This window comes from Balaenoptera ricei, chromosome 1 (genome assembly GCF_028023285.1).
Source record: "Balaenoptera ricei isolate mBalRic1 chromosome 1, mBalRic1.hap2, whole genome shotgun sequence".
Taxonomy (NCBI): Eukaryota; Metazoa; Chordata; class Mammalia; order Artiodactyla; family Balaenopteridae; genus Balaenoptera; species Balaenoptera ricei.
This window is the reverse complement of record NC_082639.1, coordinates 42,142,204-42,159,266: the sequence shown is the minus strand read 5'-3', so window position 1 is coordinate 42,159,266 and position 17,063 is coordinate 42,142,204. Positions and strand designations below refer to the sequence as shown.

Genomic DNA, 17,063 nt, shown 5'->3' with positions numbered 1-17,063 from the left:
CGAGCCCTGGTCTGGGAGGATCCCACGTGCCACGGAGCAACTAAGCCCGTGAGCCACAACTACTGAGCCTGCGCGTCTGGAGCCTGTGCTCCGCAACGGGAGAGGCCGCGGCGGTGAGAAGCCCACGCACCGCGATGAAGAGTGGCCCCCGGCCGCCGCAACTGGAGAAAGCCCTCGCACAGAAACGAGGACCCAACAAAGCCAAAAATAAATAAATAAATTAATTAATTAAAAAAAAAAAAAGAGTATTCACTAACTGTTGGAATATCTACTGTGTGGCAAATGTATTCTTTACGCCATTCTCACAGAAAGCCTGTTAGGAGAGGTAATATTATCCATTTTTATAGATGAAGAAACTGAGCTTTGAGATATAAAGTATTGATTGGAGTAAATAGTAGAACAGTGACTAGCAGAAGTGAATTTGAACTCAGGACACTCTGACTTTAAAAGTCCTTGCTTTCAAGAGAATTAGAAGACAAGCCACAAACTGGGGGAAAACATCTACAAAAGATACATTTGATAAGGGACTGTTATCCAAAATATACAAAAGACTCTTAAAACTCATCAAGAAAGCAAACAACTCAGTTTAAAAAATGGGCCAAAGACCTTAGGAGACACCTCACCAGAGAATATATACAAATGACAAAAAACCATAGGAAAAGATGCTACATCACATGTCATCAGGAAATGCAAATTAAAATAACAATGAGATACCACTACACACTTATTAGAATGGCCAAAATCCAGCACACTGACAACACCAAATGCTGGTGAGGATGTAGAGCAACAGGAATTCTCATTTGTTGCTGGTGAGAATGCAAAATGGTACAGCCACTTAGAAGACAGTTTGGCAGTTTCTTACAAAAATAAATATACTCTTACCATATGATCTAGCAATTGTGCTCCTTGGTATTTACCCAAGGGAGTCGAAAACTTATGTCCACACAAAAACCTATACACAGATGTTTATAGAAGCTTTATTCATGATTGCCATAACCTGGAAGCAACCTAGATGTCCTTCAGTAGGTGAGTGGAGAAATAAACTGGTACATCCAGACAACGGGATATTATTCCCCACTAAAAAGAAATGAGCTCTCAATTCATGGAAAGATATAGATCAACTTTAAATGTGTATTATTAATTCAAAAGGTCCATGCTACATTCACCTGTCTCCTGTTATTAAATAGAAAGAGTTGCTTTTAACAATCCACAAGAATTTTTTAAGTGCCTGCATTTTCCTCAGGTTATTTATTAACACTGCAGATTTACTTGATTTTGGTCATTTTTCTTCAAGTTTAATTTTTTTTTTTAATAAATTTATCTATTTATTTATTTATTTTTGGTTGCATTGGGTCTTCGTTGCTGCATGCAGGCTTTCTCTAGTTGCGGCGAGTGGAGGGTACTCTTTGTTGGAGTGCGCAGGCTTCTCACTGTGGTGGCTTCTCTTGTTGCGGAGCACGGGCTCTAGGCACGCAGGCTTCAGTAGTTGTGGCATGTGGGCTCAGTAGTTGTGGCTTGCGGGCTCTAGAGCTCAGGCTCAGTAGTTGTGGCGCATGGGCTTAGTTGCTCTGCGGCATGTGGGATCTTCCCAGGCCAGGGCTCGAACCCCTGTCCCCTGAATTGGCAGGCGGATTCTTAACAACTGCACCACCAGGGAAGCCCTCTTCAAGTCTAATTTAAAAACAAATTTTACATCCTTATGGTACTGAGTCCAAGCTCATACTGCTCACCACATGACAGGCCAATAAATCGAGTTGTTGAGGCAAGGAATAGTGACTTTATTTGGAAAGCCAGCAGACCGAGAAGATGGTGTACTAGTGTCCCAAAGAACCATCTCACCTGAGTTAGAATCCAGGCTTCTTTTATACTAAAAGGGGAGGGGTGTTGTTGATTGTTGCAAGCTTCTTAGTGCCGGAATCCTTTGTTCTTGCAGCTGTCCACATAGATAGGTCCAGTCACAGTGTTCCTGTAAACCTCCAACAAGACAAATGTTATTTTCTGTTCTGCAGCTTTTTATCTGTATATGAATGGAAAAGTTTTATACCTTTGAAGGTCAGAGCCTTGAGAATGGGCTATCATGTATATTTTCAGGCTATAGGCAACATTCCTAACTTGTAGAAAAAGCAGTTAGAATACAGAGGTTAAAGTAAAAGAAACAGATCCAATATGGAGTCACATTTGTTCTTCCCTGTTACACTTTCAGTCATCAGCTGACAAGAAGAATCAGCTTGAATTCTTGCCTACTGTGGCTATCATGCTTAAAAATGTGGTCTTATTTTTAAAATGTAAATACCGTAAAATCTCTTATTTTTGTAAAGAGGAGTTTGTTGAACAGTTTAAAATATATAAGCTTTTTGTGTTAATGTAGTAGAATATATACTTGTCAAATTAATTCATTAATTTAGCATTATTTTGAATCAGTGTTATGTTCTCACTGGTCATTTTATCCCAAGCCACAAGTACTCATTCACAGAATAACAAAAAGAGCGTTCGTGGAGCATCTACTGTGGGCTAGGCATTGTTCTTAATGCTTTACACATACTAGCTCAGGCTTATCCCAACCCTGTGAGGAAGTACTAGTCTAATACTATCTCTGTTATGTATCATTAGGGCAGCTATGGCTTTTTTGTTTTTTATTTGTTTAGTTTCATCTGTCTTATAGGTGTATATTCATCATCTTCCCAAGACATTATTCAAAATATCTTTTAAAGGCTTATTTATAAGGACTTCCAACACTTGCAGTTGTGAGATTATACCTCTAAGAATAATCGTGAAATTGGTGTTAAATATCCTTGTCTCCTTTATTAACCAATTCTGACCGATGAGCTCTGTAAGCACCTGAAGCATCATTGACAGGAGAGGGAAAGGGTTATTTCAAGCTAATTTGTTTTTCCCAAACAGTCTATTGTAGTTAAAATTAAAGTATTTGAGGGAGCACTCTGTAATATGAGAACCTTTGTAAACACAAATATAAGGCAAACTTTTCAGAGAAAGAATTTTAGATAAGACCTAATCTTATATTTTGGTATTTTAGGTATATAAGTGTCTTATGGAATTTCTTTGATTCTGTGTCTCTCCTACAATTTATATTTTTTAGGTTTCATAATACTCATATCTGATTTCCATGTGCATTAGAGCCATTTATTTTAATCTCAGAGATATTTTTCTTTTTTCACTCAACTGTAGGAATTGTTAACAATTTTCTTAATGATAAGCTTAGGCGAGAACTAGACAGGCCCCATTCTTGCCCTCATAGAACCTTCTACAGTGTTACGCTAGAGTTACAGGGTTTTTTTTGTCCTCTCCACTTTTCAGTTACAAATACTATCTGTATTCTTATTCATTACATAGCCAAGACCTGTGTTTATTTCCAGTATAATTTCAAGCTTAAATTTATGGTATTTGCTCAAATGGGGATCATTGTTCTTTATATAGAAAGCCTTTATTGAGTATTTCTGTTCCTAGAGATTACCAGTTTACAAATTTTTCCACCCCACCAATGTGTTTAAGTATGCAAGTTCAAGTAGGTAATGAAAGAGTATAAGTGTTACTTTCCAGGGAAAAACTGCTTTAACCTAGTACAGTGAAGGACTGTGACTCATTTCAAAATCTATTTCAACTCTTTATTCAGTTTTTTTCTGGCTGTATTAGACTTAATTCTTTGACTTCCCATCATGGCAGATGCAGAGATTCAAAATGGGTTCAAAAATTCAATATAGGATAAAGTCAAGATTCCTTTATTTTACTGTTTAATTCTACATACTTGCCACACACCTGGGGGTATAATCTTCTGGATACTTAAGGATTAGGAGAGGTTGGTGAGCAAGTAGGTTAAAGCAATCTTATGATTGAAAGATTACCATTATATAGAGGTTAATTAACTAATATCATGTATGTACATCTAAATGTAAATTTTCAACTATAAAGTCAAACAAACCTGCAAATTTCTAGTCAAACAAACCTAGAAATTTCTTTTTCTAATTTCTAGCAAAATAAATACTACAATGATAATAATATTGGTTATTTACAGTTACATAACAATTTGATTTCACATACATTATCTTACTGGATCTTCATACCAGCTCTGTGAGAGAAGTAGATCAATTGTATTACACCATTTTCTAAGTAAGAAAACTGAAGTACAGAAATTCTAAGCGATTTTGCCCATTGTCGTTGAGTGCTTTAGCCAGCCTGGAACATCCGCCTTCTGACTTCACATCTGTTATAGCTTTGGTCATGAGTCCCAGCAAACCTTTACTGTAGCTCTAACTTCTTGAAATCACTCTCTAAGTAACTATTGTCCCTTCCAAGGGGTCCCCAGCTCTACTGAGACTGTGATATAATCCCAGCTTGACTCATTTGTATTCCTTTTTCTGTCTCTGTTCCTATGTGTATCTCTTGTCTCCCCGACTGGTATATCTGTTCCCTTAAAACAGACACTATGCCTTATATTTAATCAATGCTGGGCACATAGAAATTCTTGACCCTTTAATTTCCTCAGTGTAGAGTGAGGCCTACTTGTTCAGCTATAGACTAAGGAGAAAGTGCTGGCCACTGTCCTCTTATCTTCAGGAATTTTAGTAGCTATGGGAAAGGTTAATATTGATAACTGTGGAGACAAGCCCATTAAAGAGACAGCCCATTTGTAGTACCATGTACTTTTAGTGAGCGCCTTCCTCCAGCTCCTCCTAAAATATGTCCTCTTTTAATTTACGATTGGGCTGTATGCAAAGGTAGTCACAGTGGAAGTTAATCACCATTCCTCTTCGCCAGGTCCTAAAAATAATGACCATTGGAGTGATAACAGCTCTTCTGCCTATTTCAGTATAGTTTCAAAGCCATCTTTTCTTATCTTATTCTTTTTAACCCTTTCAAAAGTCCATTGAGGTAGTTAGGGCAGGGATTACTCACCTCAATTAATAGAAGACGGAACTCTAGCTTAGAACAGAGAAATGACTTTTCCAAGATCAGAAAGCTAGGCGGTACTTAAATTGAGTTTTTCTGGCTCTTCCAGTTCTCTTTCCATTACACTACACGGCTTCTGATTGTCAGTGACATTTACCATCATTACTATTTCATTACCAGAGGATTTCAGAGTGAGGGAGGAGAACTTTTTTCAAATGAAAAAATGAAGGCAGCGTGTCTTGAAATTTTGCCTATGCTTCTTATCCAGCTTAGCTTTGCTTTTATTTGTACTGAAAGGAAATAAATTGAGCTAATTGTGACAATAATTTTGATGGATATGATTGAATAGAAATGACAGTCATTGCAGTTTTGCTTTTATTTATTTATTTTATTAATCAGGCCTTCTACCATTTGTAAAGTACAATGCCAAAATATCTAGGTGCAAAAGCAAACAAACAAAAACCTCTGAGACTAAAGGAAAGGTAACAATAAAAAAACACACGATTTTTATCTGTATAATCTATATGACAGCACACACCACACATGATTGAAAATACCTGGATATTTAGGTGACATTTGCATTTTCCATTCCAGTATTTGTCTTCAGATAATTAGCCTAATTATAACACGTTTGAATTGTAGTTAGGACTGACCCACTACTGTGTCTGGTCCCTATGAATTTACAGATATTTGGGTTTCCTCATATATCAATTTAATTCACACCTCCCCCAAAGTTACAAGGAATGCTTTCAGTGTGCTAGTGGATACCCTATTTTATTTCTAATAATAATAAAAGGAACTTCACTGTATATCATCATTACATCAAATGTGTGTCATTTTACTAACACCAAAGAAAAATACCGTCTTTTGGCTATTAATATTGTTTTAATTCTTTTATGCAGACAAAAGTGACATGCATTCATATTTTCCTAAATTTAATTTAAAACTCAAAATAGTTATTTAATATCAGACCCAAAATAAAATTCAGTAGAAATAAATATATATTACTTTCATTGTTTTGGCTAAATTTGGTTAGTGTTTTAGATCATAATGGTAATAAAACAATGTCTGTGTGCCAGGTACTGTGCTAGGTGCTTTACATATATTATAGACTCACCAGCTGTAATGATCTGAAATTGTGGATTAATATTGATTAGAGCATAAATGACATTTATGTTACCATGTATAGAAATGTGTTGTTTTTTTTAAATGCCTTCTGCAAACACTCTTCCAAGTACCCTTCAAAATAGATTTATAAAGTACTGCCCTGGGAATTGGGAAATGGAGGTGTTATTCTACTAATCAGAAAAGTAACAGACATGCTGGGGTGGGGAGGTGTATATGATTAGCTTTATTTAGGCTTGTTACAGTTTCCTGGAGCTCCAGTCTATTGTCTACTGAAAAATAGCCTTGCTGTTGTAACATCCATATATGGACAAATTTTCAAAGCCTTCCTTTGAATGTAATGCCTAGGCTACTAGAGTGAACTTTCTAATCTTGCTTCAGAAATAATAGAAAATACCTGAAAAGTAAAACTTTTTGTGAAATATGAGTTCATTTTGTTTACAAATGATGGATTCTACTTTTTGCAGATGTGTCTTGCTGAATCAGGGCTCTCTTATCCGTGCCATCGACTTACAGTGGGAAGAAGATCTTCACCTGCACAGACCCGGGAGCAATCCGAAGAGGTAAGCCTGTTTGCTTGCTTTTCATTGAACAGAAGGCCTATCCTCCACTCACATGCCCACTTCCTGTTCTTTTTTATCTGCCACAGCAGTGAATAGATAAAGTTAATGTAGCGTGAATAAAGTCTCAGTAAATTCTTAAAGGCAGAAACTTTCCATGCAAGATTATTGCTAATGTGCTCCTTCTTGTTCTGTAAGTTTCATGTTCCAAACAGACAGATTTTGGGTGGATTGGTTGACATAATTTTTACTTAGAACCGTCAGGTTAACAAAGGAATTTTCTTTGCTGCTGACCATATAGTTGAGTACATTTATTAGGATTCATCCTGAAGGTCCTTTAACTCATTGAGTTGGAGCACCTTCTATGAGCCAGGCATTGTCCTCAATACTAGGTAACAAAGATGAATAACAATGTACCTATACCAAGGTGCTCAGTCAAAGGTGATAGGTTAGTAAACCAATAATAATGACATAATGTAATAAATGCAGTGATGGCAGTGCATACAGGGTGCTGTAAAAACAAAGAGGGGCAAAAGGAGAGTGAACATGTTTGTGTATGTGATGTGCCTGCATGTGTCTTTGTGGGTCTGAACTATATTAAAAGACAGTATCTTTTCCTTGGCTACAATAGCACTGTGTCCGACCATGACTTTGGTTACAAGGGAATGGGAAAGAGAGCCTGGACATTACAGTTTATCTGTTTTAAAAGTATTTATTAAGCTGCTATTTTGTACTAGGAAAAATCATCACCATGACTTAAAAAGTGCATGCAACAGAGGTCATAAATAAATAGTACAAAAAACTTTATTTATACCAGTGTTTTTTAGGCTAGTACCTGATCCAAGTATTCAAAAGCTTGAGCTAGTCCAGTAAAACTTTTTCCCACTTAACATTCTATGCAAAATATGGTTGCAAAATATTTACTTAAACTTATATATTTTAGACATTCATTATGGAAGCTGCCACAGGACTTCTGCAGCCATCCTCTGAATGTGTACTTATATCGCTTAAATATGTGAAAGAGAAAAAGGACTGCATAAGTGAAGTTCTAGTCTATGATCATCCTGTGAAAATGATAGTTTGCTACTCGGTTTTTGGAAATCCACAAAGAAGGGAGGTTTTCTCCCTACTACAAATACTACTGTACTGTTTCCTTGAGACTCTAAAAATGTTAACTTCCTTTAAAGAGCCCACACCGTTTTTTCCAGCTCTTTATCTCACTAATTCCTCATGAAAGGAAAAATGATAGGGTTTCATTGCTTGGCAGAAGTTGCCAGAAATAATTTATTGAAATATTTCCTTCTAGTGCTTGAGTATATTTTTAATGACTAAAGTACGTTATGCGTCAACTATTTAATGGATAAATCTGCTAACATTAAAAGGGAGCCAACTAGCTCCACCCAAAATTCTTAATTATTCTATGCTCTGAGAGATGACAGTTAACTGTTTCACTTCATTTTATTTCCTTTTTTCACCCTCACCATTATATGTGTTATATGGGCAATCCCTTCAGTGGAAAGAAGTCAATGCCATATATTGAGGACTAGCGTTTTTGAGGCTGGCATACACTTTAGGTTAATTACGGAAGAAGGTAGAATAAGGTTAGGGAGCTTTACAAAACTAAAACAGCCACCCTTGGGAATATCTTTAAATCTGATTATCTCGGATGAGTCCATTATTTTTCCTTCCCTGGCTAACTGTAAATACCACTTCTTCCAGAGGACTGGTGAGAAATGGGAAAGAAGCTGTGACTTGGTTTTTATGTTGTCATAGAATTATAAAACTGGAAGGGATTTTTTTAATTTGATTTACACTCTCCCATCCATTCATCCCTCATTCATTTAAACATTTTTTTAATGTCTTCTACATGCCAAACATTAGGATCACAGTCTGTGTGCTAAAGGAGCTCACTCAAAATGTATCTGTGTTTTATCTCCAGTGGCAGGGTTCTGTCCTCATGAGGCAACCAGTTCCACTGTTGAGCATCTCTGTCTGTTGATATCAACCTTATATTAAATTGGAAGCTGTGACCTTGTAGCTTCCACCCAGTGGTTCTGCTTCTTTCTTCTGGTTTTAACCCTTCTCTTGTATGACTTTGTGTTTTTCAAGATAATTACCATTTTGCTATTGACTGTCTTCAGCCTTGAGTTAGGAAGAAGATACTTGAGACCAGCAGTTAAATTCAGGTTTTGAATTTTATGCATTGTAGTTATGTGTTCTTTAACTGGGGGAATTTTGTTTCTTACATCCTCCTTCTAGCCCTGCAAATACATTTTCCTTATGATAATTTAATATTTTCTCTTTTCTTCCCATCCTCCCCTTGCTCCTGAGCCCCCTTTCAATGACCTTCCCATATTTCTGGGTACCTAGCTAGGTACCTATCTCGCCTCATCACGGATGCTTGAGTGGGACAGTATAGGGACCCCCTGGACCCAGGTTCCTTAGGAGTTTTCCAATCTTCAGTAGATAGTGGAGGAGCAGGAGGGGTATTCCAAGAATAACAAAAAAAGAATTTAAAATATAGTTAATGTTAAAACTATTGATTTATATTTTTGGTTACAGGGATGTCTGTTGAATACTTACTATGTGCTAGTCAAATGAATCTAAACTGAAAATTTCATATTATATAACTAATGAGAAAAGTGAGATAAGCATAAGATACTAGGGGAGCACATGTATGGGGGAAGGGTGCTATAACCTTCAAGAATGTTTTTAGGCAAAAGGCTTGTCTGCCTCATCTACCTCTGTAGCCCTAACACCTAGTAAAGTGCCTGAGGGGCTTCCCTGGTGGCGCAGTGTTTAAGAATCCGCCTGCCAATGCAGGGGACACGGGTTCGAGCCCTGGCCCGGGAAGATCCCACATGCCATGGAGCAACTAAGCCCGTGCGCCACAACTACTGAGCCTGTGCTCTAGAGCCTGCGAGCCACAACTACTGAAGCCCACATGCCTAGAGCCCATGCTCTACAACAAGAGAAGCCACCACAATGAGAAGCCCATGCACCGCAACGAAGAGTAGCCCCCGCTCGCCACGACTAGAGAAAGTCCGCATGCAGCAACGAAGACCCAATGTAGCCAAAAATAAAATAAATGAAATAAATTTATAAAAAGCAAAATAAAATAAAATAAAGTGTCTGGTACATACCAGCCACAGAATAAATATCTGTGAATGAATATTTTTTAAAAAGAAGAAGGAGCTGGGGGAGGAGGGAACTACAGCAGTTGACATCCAAATCGAATTAAAAGAATGAGTCACAGTCAGACAAATGAAGAAACATGGAAATAGTATTCCATTCAGAGGAAATAGCATGATATAATGTAGTATATGGGGTGACATGAGTGCAGTTTGTTCATGCAAAATAAAGTGGGAGGGGACTTCCCTGGCGATCCAGTGGTTAAGACTTCGCCTTCCAATGCAGGGGGTGCAGGTTCAGTCCCTGGTCAGGGAGTTAAGATCCCACATGCCTTGGGCCAAAAAACCAAAACATTAAAAAAAAAACAGAAGCAATATTGCAACAAATTCAATAAAAACTTTAAAAAAAAAAGAACTTTGTAAAAAAAATAAAAAATAAAGTGCGAGACAAAGAAAGATAAAAGATGAGACAATGATGAATAGGTCTTATATGTCAAGTTGGGAACTTGAACTCTGGGCAGGCACAGAAGGCTTTTAAGTGGGGAATGATTTTTTTATTTTCCATAATGGACATTTTAGAGAAAAGCACTTTTCTGTGCAGAGGCTAGATGTAAAGGAAGCAAGACTGGAGACAGAGAAATCAGATATGAATCTATTGTGCTAGTACAGGCAGAAGATAATGAGACCTTCAACTAGAACATCACTAGTTAAAAAAAGAGAGAAGGAAATGGATTCAGGATATATTTTGGAGGGAAAATCAGTAGGATTGGTGACTGATAGGATCTGTGGGAGAAGAAAGAGGGAGGAGATAAGGATAATTAGCTCTGTATAAAACTGAACTTACCATGTCTCCCCCAAAACCCATCTCCTCACCCTTATTAATGCTCATTGTCAACCCAAGACAAAAACTGTTTATTCCAGTCATAGAGGGACCTGCTATTCTTTGAAACTGTCCCAACTGATCTGATATATCAAGATTTTTATGATCCTTTCCTTTTTGACTGTTCAAATTAGGATATTTTTATGTCAGCATCAAATTTTTTACCCTAATTTGTTAGTTGAGGTGTTTGCTATTAGAGTTTATGTTCTGCGCATTATCTTGATCCTACCCCCACTAGCCTCTCCCACAACATGGGAGGGGTAAGAACTCTCTCTTGCATTTTTATCCTCTCCCTCTCTATTGGTTCCTTCTCTTCATCTTAAGAATATGTTCAGATCTTCTCATCCTAAAAATATATATATATTCCTTCAAACTTAGCTCCCCTTCAAGCGTTAGCTCATCTGTTCTTTTTTTCACAGCCAAGCTTCTTAGAGTAATCTGTACTGGCTGACTCTATTTCTTCATTGTCTATTTACTTAACTCACTACAACGTGGCTTCTTTCTACGGAGTGACTAAAATTGAATTTAACTATTAGTGGCAGATAATAGTTTTTGGGAGATCGGCTAAGATGGCGGGGTAGAAAGACCCTGAGCTCACCTCCTCTCACAAGCACAACAGAATCACAACTATTTGCAGAATAACCATCGATGAAGAAGACTGGAACCTACCAGAAAAGATCTCCTCCAACTAAAGACATAAAGAAGAAACTACAATGAGATGGGTAGGAGGGGCAGACTCATGATATAGTCAAGTCCCATAGTCCCAGGTGGGTGACTCACAAACTGGAGAATAATTACATTGCAGAGGTTCTCCCATAGGAGTAAGTTCTGAGCCCCACGATGAGCTCTCCAGCCCAGGGGCCCTGGTGTGTGTGTGTGTGTGTATACACACACGCGCACGCGCGCGCTCGCACACACACGCGCACACACACACAATGGAATACTACTCAGCCATAAAAAGGAATGAAATTTTACCATTTGCAGTAGCATGGATAGCCTTGGAAGGTATTATGCTAAATGGAATAAGACAGAGAAAGACAAATACTATATGATATCACTTATGTGTGGAATCTAAAAAATACAACAAACTAGTGAATATAGCAAAAAAGAAGCAGACTCACAGATATGGAGAACAAGCTAGGGGTTACCAGTGGGGAGGGGGAAGGGAGGGCCAAGACAGAGGTAGGGGATTAAGAGGTACAAACTGCTATGTATAAAATAAGCTACAAGGATATATTATACAACACAGGGAATATAGGCAATATTTTATAATAACTATAAATAGAATATAACCTTTAAAAGTTGTGAACCACTATGTTGTACACCTGTAACATATAATATTGTACATCAGCTATACTTCAGTAAAAAGAAGTATGGGACAGGAAAAAATAGTTTTTATAAAATACCATGCTATGCCACCTTTTTTCACTTTCACAGCCAACTCTGTGGGTCAATATAAGTCACCTTCTACAGTGGTGATGCAATGATGCTTGCCCAAAGTCATACAGAAAATGGCAAAGTATTCAACACTAGGTCTTTTGATTATAAATCCAGGTTTCTTTGTTGTGTTGTGTTTGTTTTGTTTTTTTGTCACAGTGCCATAACTGTCTCTTTCTTAATTCTCATCCTGCTGAATCTGTTTACATTGCTTGTCTCCACTGAGATTTTCTCACACCTTACTTCTCAGATTCTTTCTCTTAATTGCCTTTCTAATCTTTGACAGTTATCTTTCCATCTCTTTTACTGTTTCTTTTTCTTCACCAGTTGAAATATATATTCTGTTAACTTTTATCCTTATCACTGTTCTTCCTTTATTTTTTAACTGAATGATCTTATTCATTTCTGTAGCCTCTACTATTATTTATCTGCTGATTATTTCAAAATCTAAATCTTTTCTGGATCTCTTCCTTGAGCTCCTAAAAAGATTTTTTTTTTCCAGTTGCCTACTAGATGTTTTTACCTGGATGCCCTACAGCTTCCTCAAATGTATTCTATCTGAGAACTGGCCTCAATATTCTTCCTCACCAAACCTGACCTTCCCTACCACTCAGTCACCCAAACTAGAAATTTTTGTTTCATATGCCTCTTTCATTTTTTTCATCCTCAAATCTAATTGGTCAACAATTCCTATTAGTTCTACTGAAGTATATTTTAAGTCTGTCCCCTTCATTGAATTCCCACTACTACTAAAGTATAGGCTCTCAAATCCTTTCGCTTGGAACATTGAAATAAGTATCCCTTCTCATGTCTTCAAGTCTAATCTGCCATATGCTGCCAAACCACCGCAAACACACGCGCATGCATGCACGTGCACACGCAGATACACACACACACACACACACACACACACACCCATCAGAATTGTTCCCTTGAACAGTCCTCCGCCTAAAAACCTTTAGTGATTTCCCTATTGCCATCAGAGTAAAGTCCAAATACCTTAGTGTACCAATTTAAGGACTACTACAATCTAGTTTCATGAAAACTTTCTGGCCTTATAGCCAGTCCACATTCCTCTTCCATACATAGAGCTGATGATTCAGTTTGTTTTTTGGAATTCTTTATTGATTTTTTAAATGTCCAGTTTCTTGCTTGTGTTTTTTCTCTGCCTAGAGTACAACTCCCTCCCCACCAATCTTCCATTACATACACTCCACAACATTGATATCTTTTTTAAAGATATGGGTTAAATATTAGCACTTGCATCGGGCCTTGCACAGTCTTCTAAAGTAACTAATCACTCTTTCCTTTATTCTCCAATAGTCTTTGCTTATACTTTTATTGTATCTCTTAACACACTGGAAAAGACATATTTGCAACTAAATATAGCTTCCTTTAAAATGGGAATTTCTTGAAATTTGGAACCATGTTTTCTCTCTGTATCCCAAGCTTTTAACCTGGTTCTTTGACATAGTAAGTAGTTGGTGAAAGAAATATCAGCTTCAATTATAAGCTTGTCTTATTCATGTATGAGTTCTAAATTTTTGTCTCAAGCAGTTCGGTGATCATCTTTTCTAAGAAGTTTGCCCTGATTCCTCCCACTCCCAATAATTTAGGTACTCTCCTCTGAACTTACCTATCATAACACTTATTGTTAGGTATTATAATTATCTATATATATATTATATTGTATTCCTTGAGAGAACATACACTGTATATCTTTCACTCAAGTCCAGGCAATGTAGCATTTAGTAGGGTTTATGAATGTATGGTAAATGATAAAGGGAATAAATGAATGCATTAAAGAGCCAAAATAGAATCACTAATTTTTTTTACCTTTTTAAAAAATTTTGAATAAATAGCTTCTCTGGTTTCAAAGAACTTTAGAGCAACCATGACTGAACCAAGAGATTATCTATTCTCATCAGCAAACTTTAATGAAAAAAGATTGTTTATCTCATTTTTTAGAAAAAGATTTTCCTAACCTGTTAGATGGCTGATAAGAAAGAGATTGGGAGTTCCTTATACATAATTAAGTAGCTCATTCTTGCAGATACTTCAATAATTCATATTCAAAATATACTTTTTTCAACAAAATCGGCTTTTTAGATACCTCCCTTTGAAGATGTTGTTGTTGTAGGATTTTGTTTTCTGGGATCTTAAGAGAGTTGGGAATTCTGTACTTTGTGAAGACAAAATAATGTGTTGCATAGGCACAAAATTAAAATCACTGTCCTAGTCCTCTTATTATGGAAAGGGGCTATTATTTGACTGAAAGCTGGATTAGAAGAAAGAGGATAGATGTGGGGGAGTAAGGTAAAAGCAGTAAGAAAAAAAAGATGATATATAGAACAGTTCCTTTCTTTTTCATCCCTGTGTCCTCCAAACCTCCTTCTTAACCTAACGCCTCTTTAAGGGAGGGTGAGTACTAGGCAAGACGAAGTGAAGGCTGAGATGATAGCCTAGCTGACAGAAGATGTGAGAAAGTTTATCATACTGGACTTTTGTTTCTTTCCACTTGCCTGCAAACCTGGCTAAGTACCCTAAAGGAATGTGTAGTGTGCCTTTTAGATCCTGAGCCTTTACACATTTAAGAATTCAAGGGAAGTTCATGCTCCAGATATTTGCCTACCTGAAACAGATGGAATTCAAGTACAGTTACAGTCCTAGTAAATGTGTTATTTTGAAGGGGAAGCTCCTTCACTGTTTTGAAATGAGAAAGGGTTTTGAATTTTTATGCTGTTGAATTGCTGAAATCAAGAGGTGGTCTTGGCTCTACAAAGCAAAACACTAAAGTAGCATTAGGAGTACAAGTAGAACCAAGGCTTCTATGAGAAATAGTGGTATAGTCAGAATAGCAGGTAGATGCTTAGGGCAAGGACCGTTCTTATTCATCCAGTAAGTATATGTACATTTCCTTCTCTATTCAAACCATTAGGTAAACTGTCTTTAAGGTAAGAGGGAAAATGTTAACAATTATGGGCATTAATGCTTGGTTATGCCCAAGGAGGAAATGCTAAGCCTGCTGAGTCATATGGAGTAAATATCTTGCCTTCCTTATTTGGAGCTGTTAGACTCACTAGATTAGTAGTTTTAAAAATTGTTCTGGGGGCTTCCCTGGTGGCACAGTGGTTGAGAATCTGCCTGCCAATGCAGGGGACACGGGTTCGAGCCCTGGTCTGGGGAGATCCCACATGCCGCAGAGCGACTAGGCCCGTGAACCACAATTGCTGAGCCTGCGCGTCTGGAGCTTGTGCTCCACAACAAGAGAGGCCGCGATAGTGAGAGGCCCGCGCACCGCGATGAAGAGTGGCCCCCGCTTGCCGCAACTAGAGAAAGCCCTCGCACAGAAACGGAGACCCAACACAGCCATAAATAAAAAAATAAATAAATAAATAAATAAATAATTTAAAAAAAAAATGTTCCGTAGTGTCCTGAGAGCCTTCAGAGGTAACCCAGCTATGAAAGGGATGTGAAGAAAAAAAGGCCAAGGCCAGGAGCATTAGGCTCTTTGTTGCCCTCTCCCTGCATCAGCCAGAGTGGCCTTACTTTTATCTAATGTATTCACTATAATTTTACATAATATTTTGCTTGGGGCTAGGGGAGGGAGGTAACTCTGTGAAAAGAAATTTGAAAACCGTTAGTGAGAGATCTTTAAAATCCCTTCCAGCTTTAAAATCTATGATTCTATGACTGACTGAACTCTAACATCCCCTCTAGCCAAGTTTCATGAGTCTTTGATTCTGAGTTTCTTTTAATGCATTTTCATAATTTAGGTACATAGCACCATATTTTGAAAGATAGAAATTTCATTTATTAAATGGTCTTTGTAGACTTTATTTATTAAACATGGTACAGATAGGCACTTAGCCAGATACCTTGCTGGGACCCCCTTCTTATCCAAGACATTAATATTTGTCAGTATTCACAACTCAGTTCAAATGTTTGAAATCTCAGTATTTTTGAAATCCCATTCTAACTTAGAGATCAGGAGCCAAGTTCATATTTTGAAACTGATGTTTTTCATTGTACTACCTTATATCTCAACGGACGTTGCTGAAAACAAAATAAACAGAGCATATTTATTAGTGCCCAGCATGTAGTAAATTCTCAGTAAATGTTTATTGAATTGAAGCATCATTATTACATCTCATATTTAATGGCCTTCAGTTTACAAAGAGCTTTCGTATATAGTGTATTTCACGTTATCTTCCAATAACACATGGGGATAGTGTACCATATTTCACTAATGAGAAATTTGAGAACCATTGCAGTAGGGAAGAGGCAAATTTTTAAATGCTACCATGACTTCTGCCCAAAAGTTTAGATTACCATGAGCTTTTTGAAAGACTCGTATAGCTTATTTATCTCTGACCTCTTAGATTGTACCTGTTTCTTCATTTATTGAACGAATATTTATTGAGCACCTAATTGTATACCATAGGCTGGGGGTCAAACAGATAAAAATCCCAGTCTTCATTGAGTTTGTAAGCATTCTTCTTTTTCACTCAGGCTCCAGCCTTTAGTCTAGGGGTATCACAGCAAGATTAGAAATTATATGTAAGCCTTAAAATGAGAAATATTAAGCTTCACTCTAGCAAATAACTTCTTATTTAATAAAACTTTTATAATGCTAATGTCCTATTGTAATTACATAATTTATATTTTGGAATTTGATTTCCTAAAGTTAGTATGAAACTAATCATAGGACTTTCCTTAAATAGCAAAGCACCGATGTTCATATGGTTAGTGATAGTGATGGAGATGACTTTGAAGATGCTTCCGAATTTGGGGTGGATGATGGAGAAGTATTCGGCATGGCGTCATCTGCCTTGAGAAAATCTCCAATGAGTGAGTATTAATAGCTCTTTGGGTCCAGCATTGTAATTCTCCCTCCTAGTGCAGAAACTTATGAGGAACAATGAACTTCAAAATCTCTTACTGACTTTCAGGTTTGGAGAGAGAAAATATAGAAGTAGACATTATTCATAAGAACTAGAGCCTCTTGAATTTTGATCTTAAGCC

The 17,063-nt window shown here is 37.2% G+C and overlaps 1 protein-coding gene across 1 annotated transcript in view; it reads left to right on the top strand.

Annotated features, from left to right (window-relative positions):
- FAF1 (Fas associated factor 1) overlaps window positions 1–17,063 on the top strand; it is a 458,337-nt gene that overhangs the window by 294,831 nt on the left and 146,443 nt on the right. The window contains exons 9-10 of the mRNA XM_059922257.1: window positions 6,498–6,593; window positions 16,763–16,889. Of these exons, the coding sequence (XP_059778240.1) occupies window positions 6,498–6,593; window positions 16,763–16,889 (223 nt within the window). The remainder of the gene's footprint in view (window positions 1–6,497; window positions 6,594–16,762; window positions 16,890–17,063) is intronic.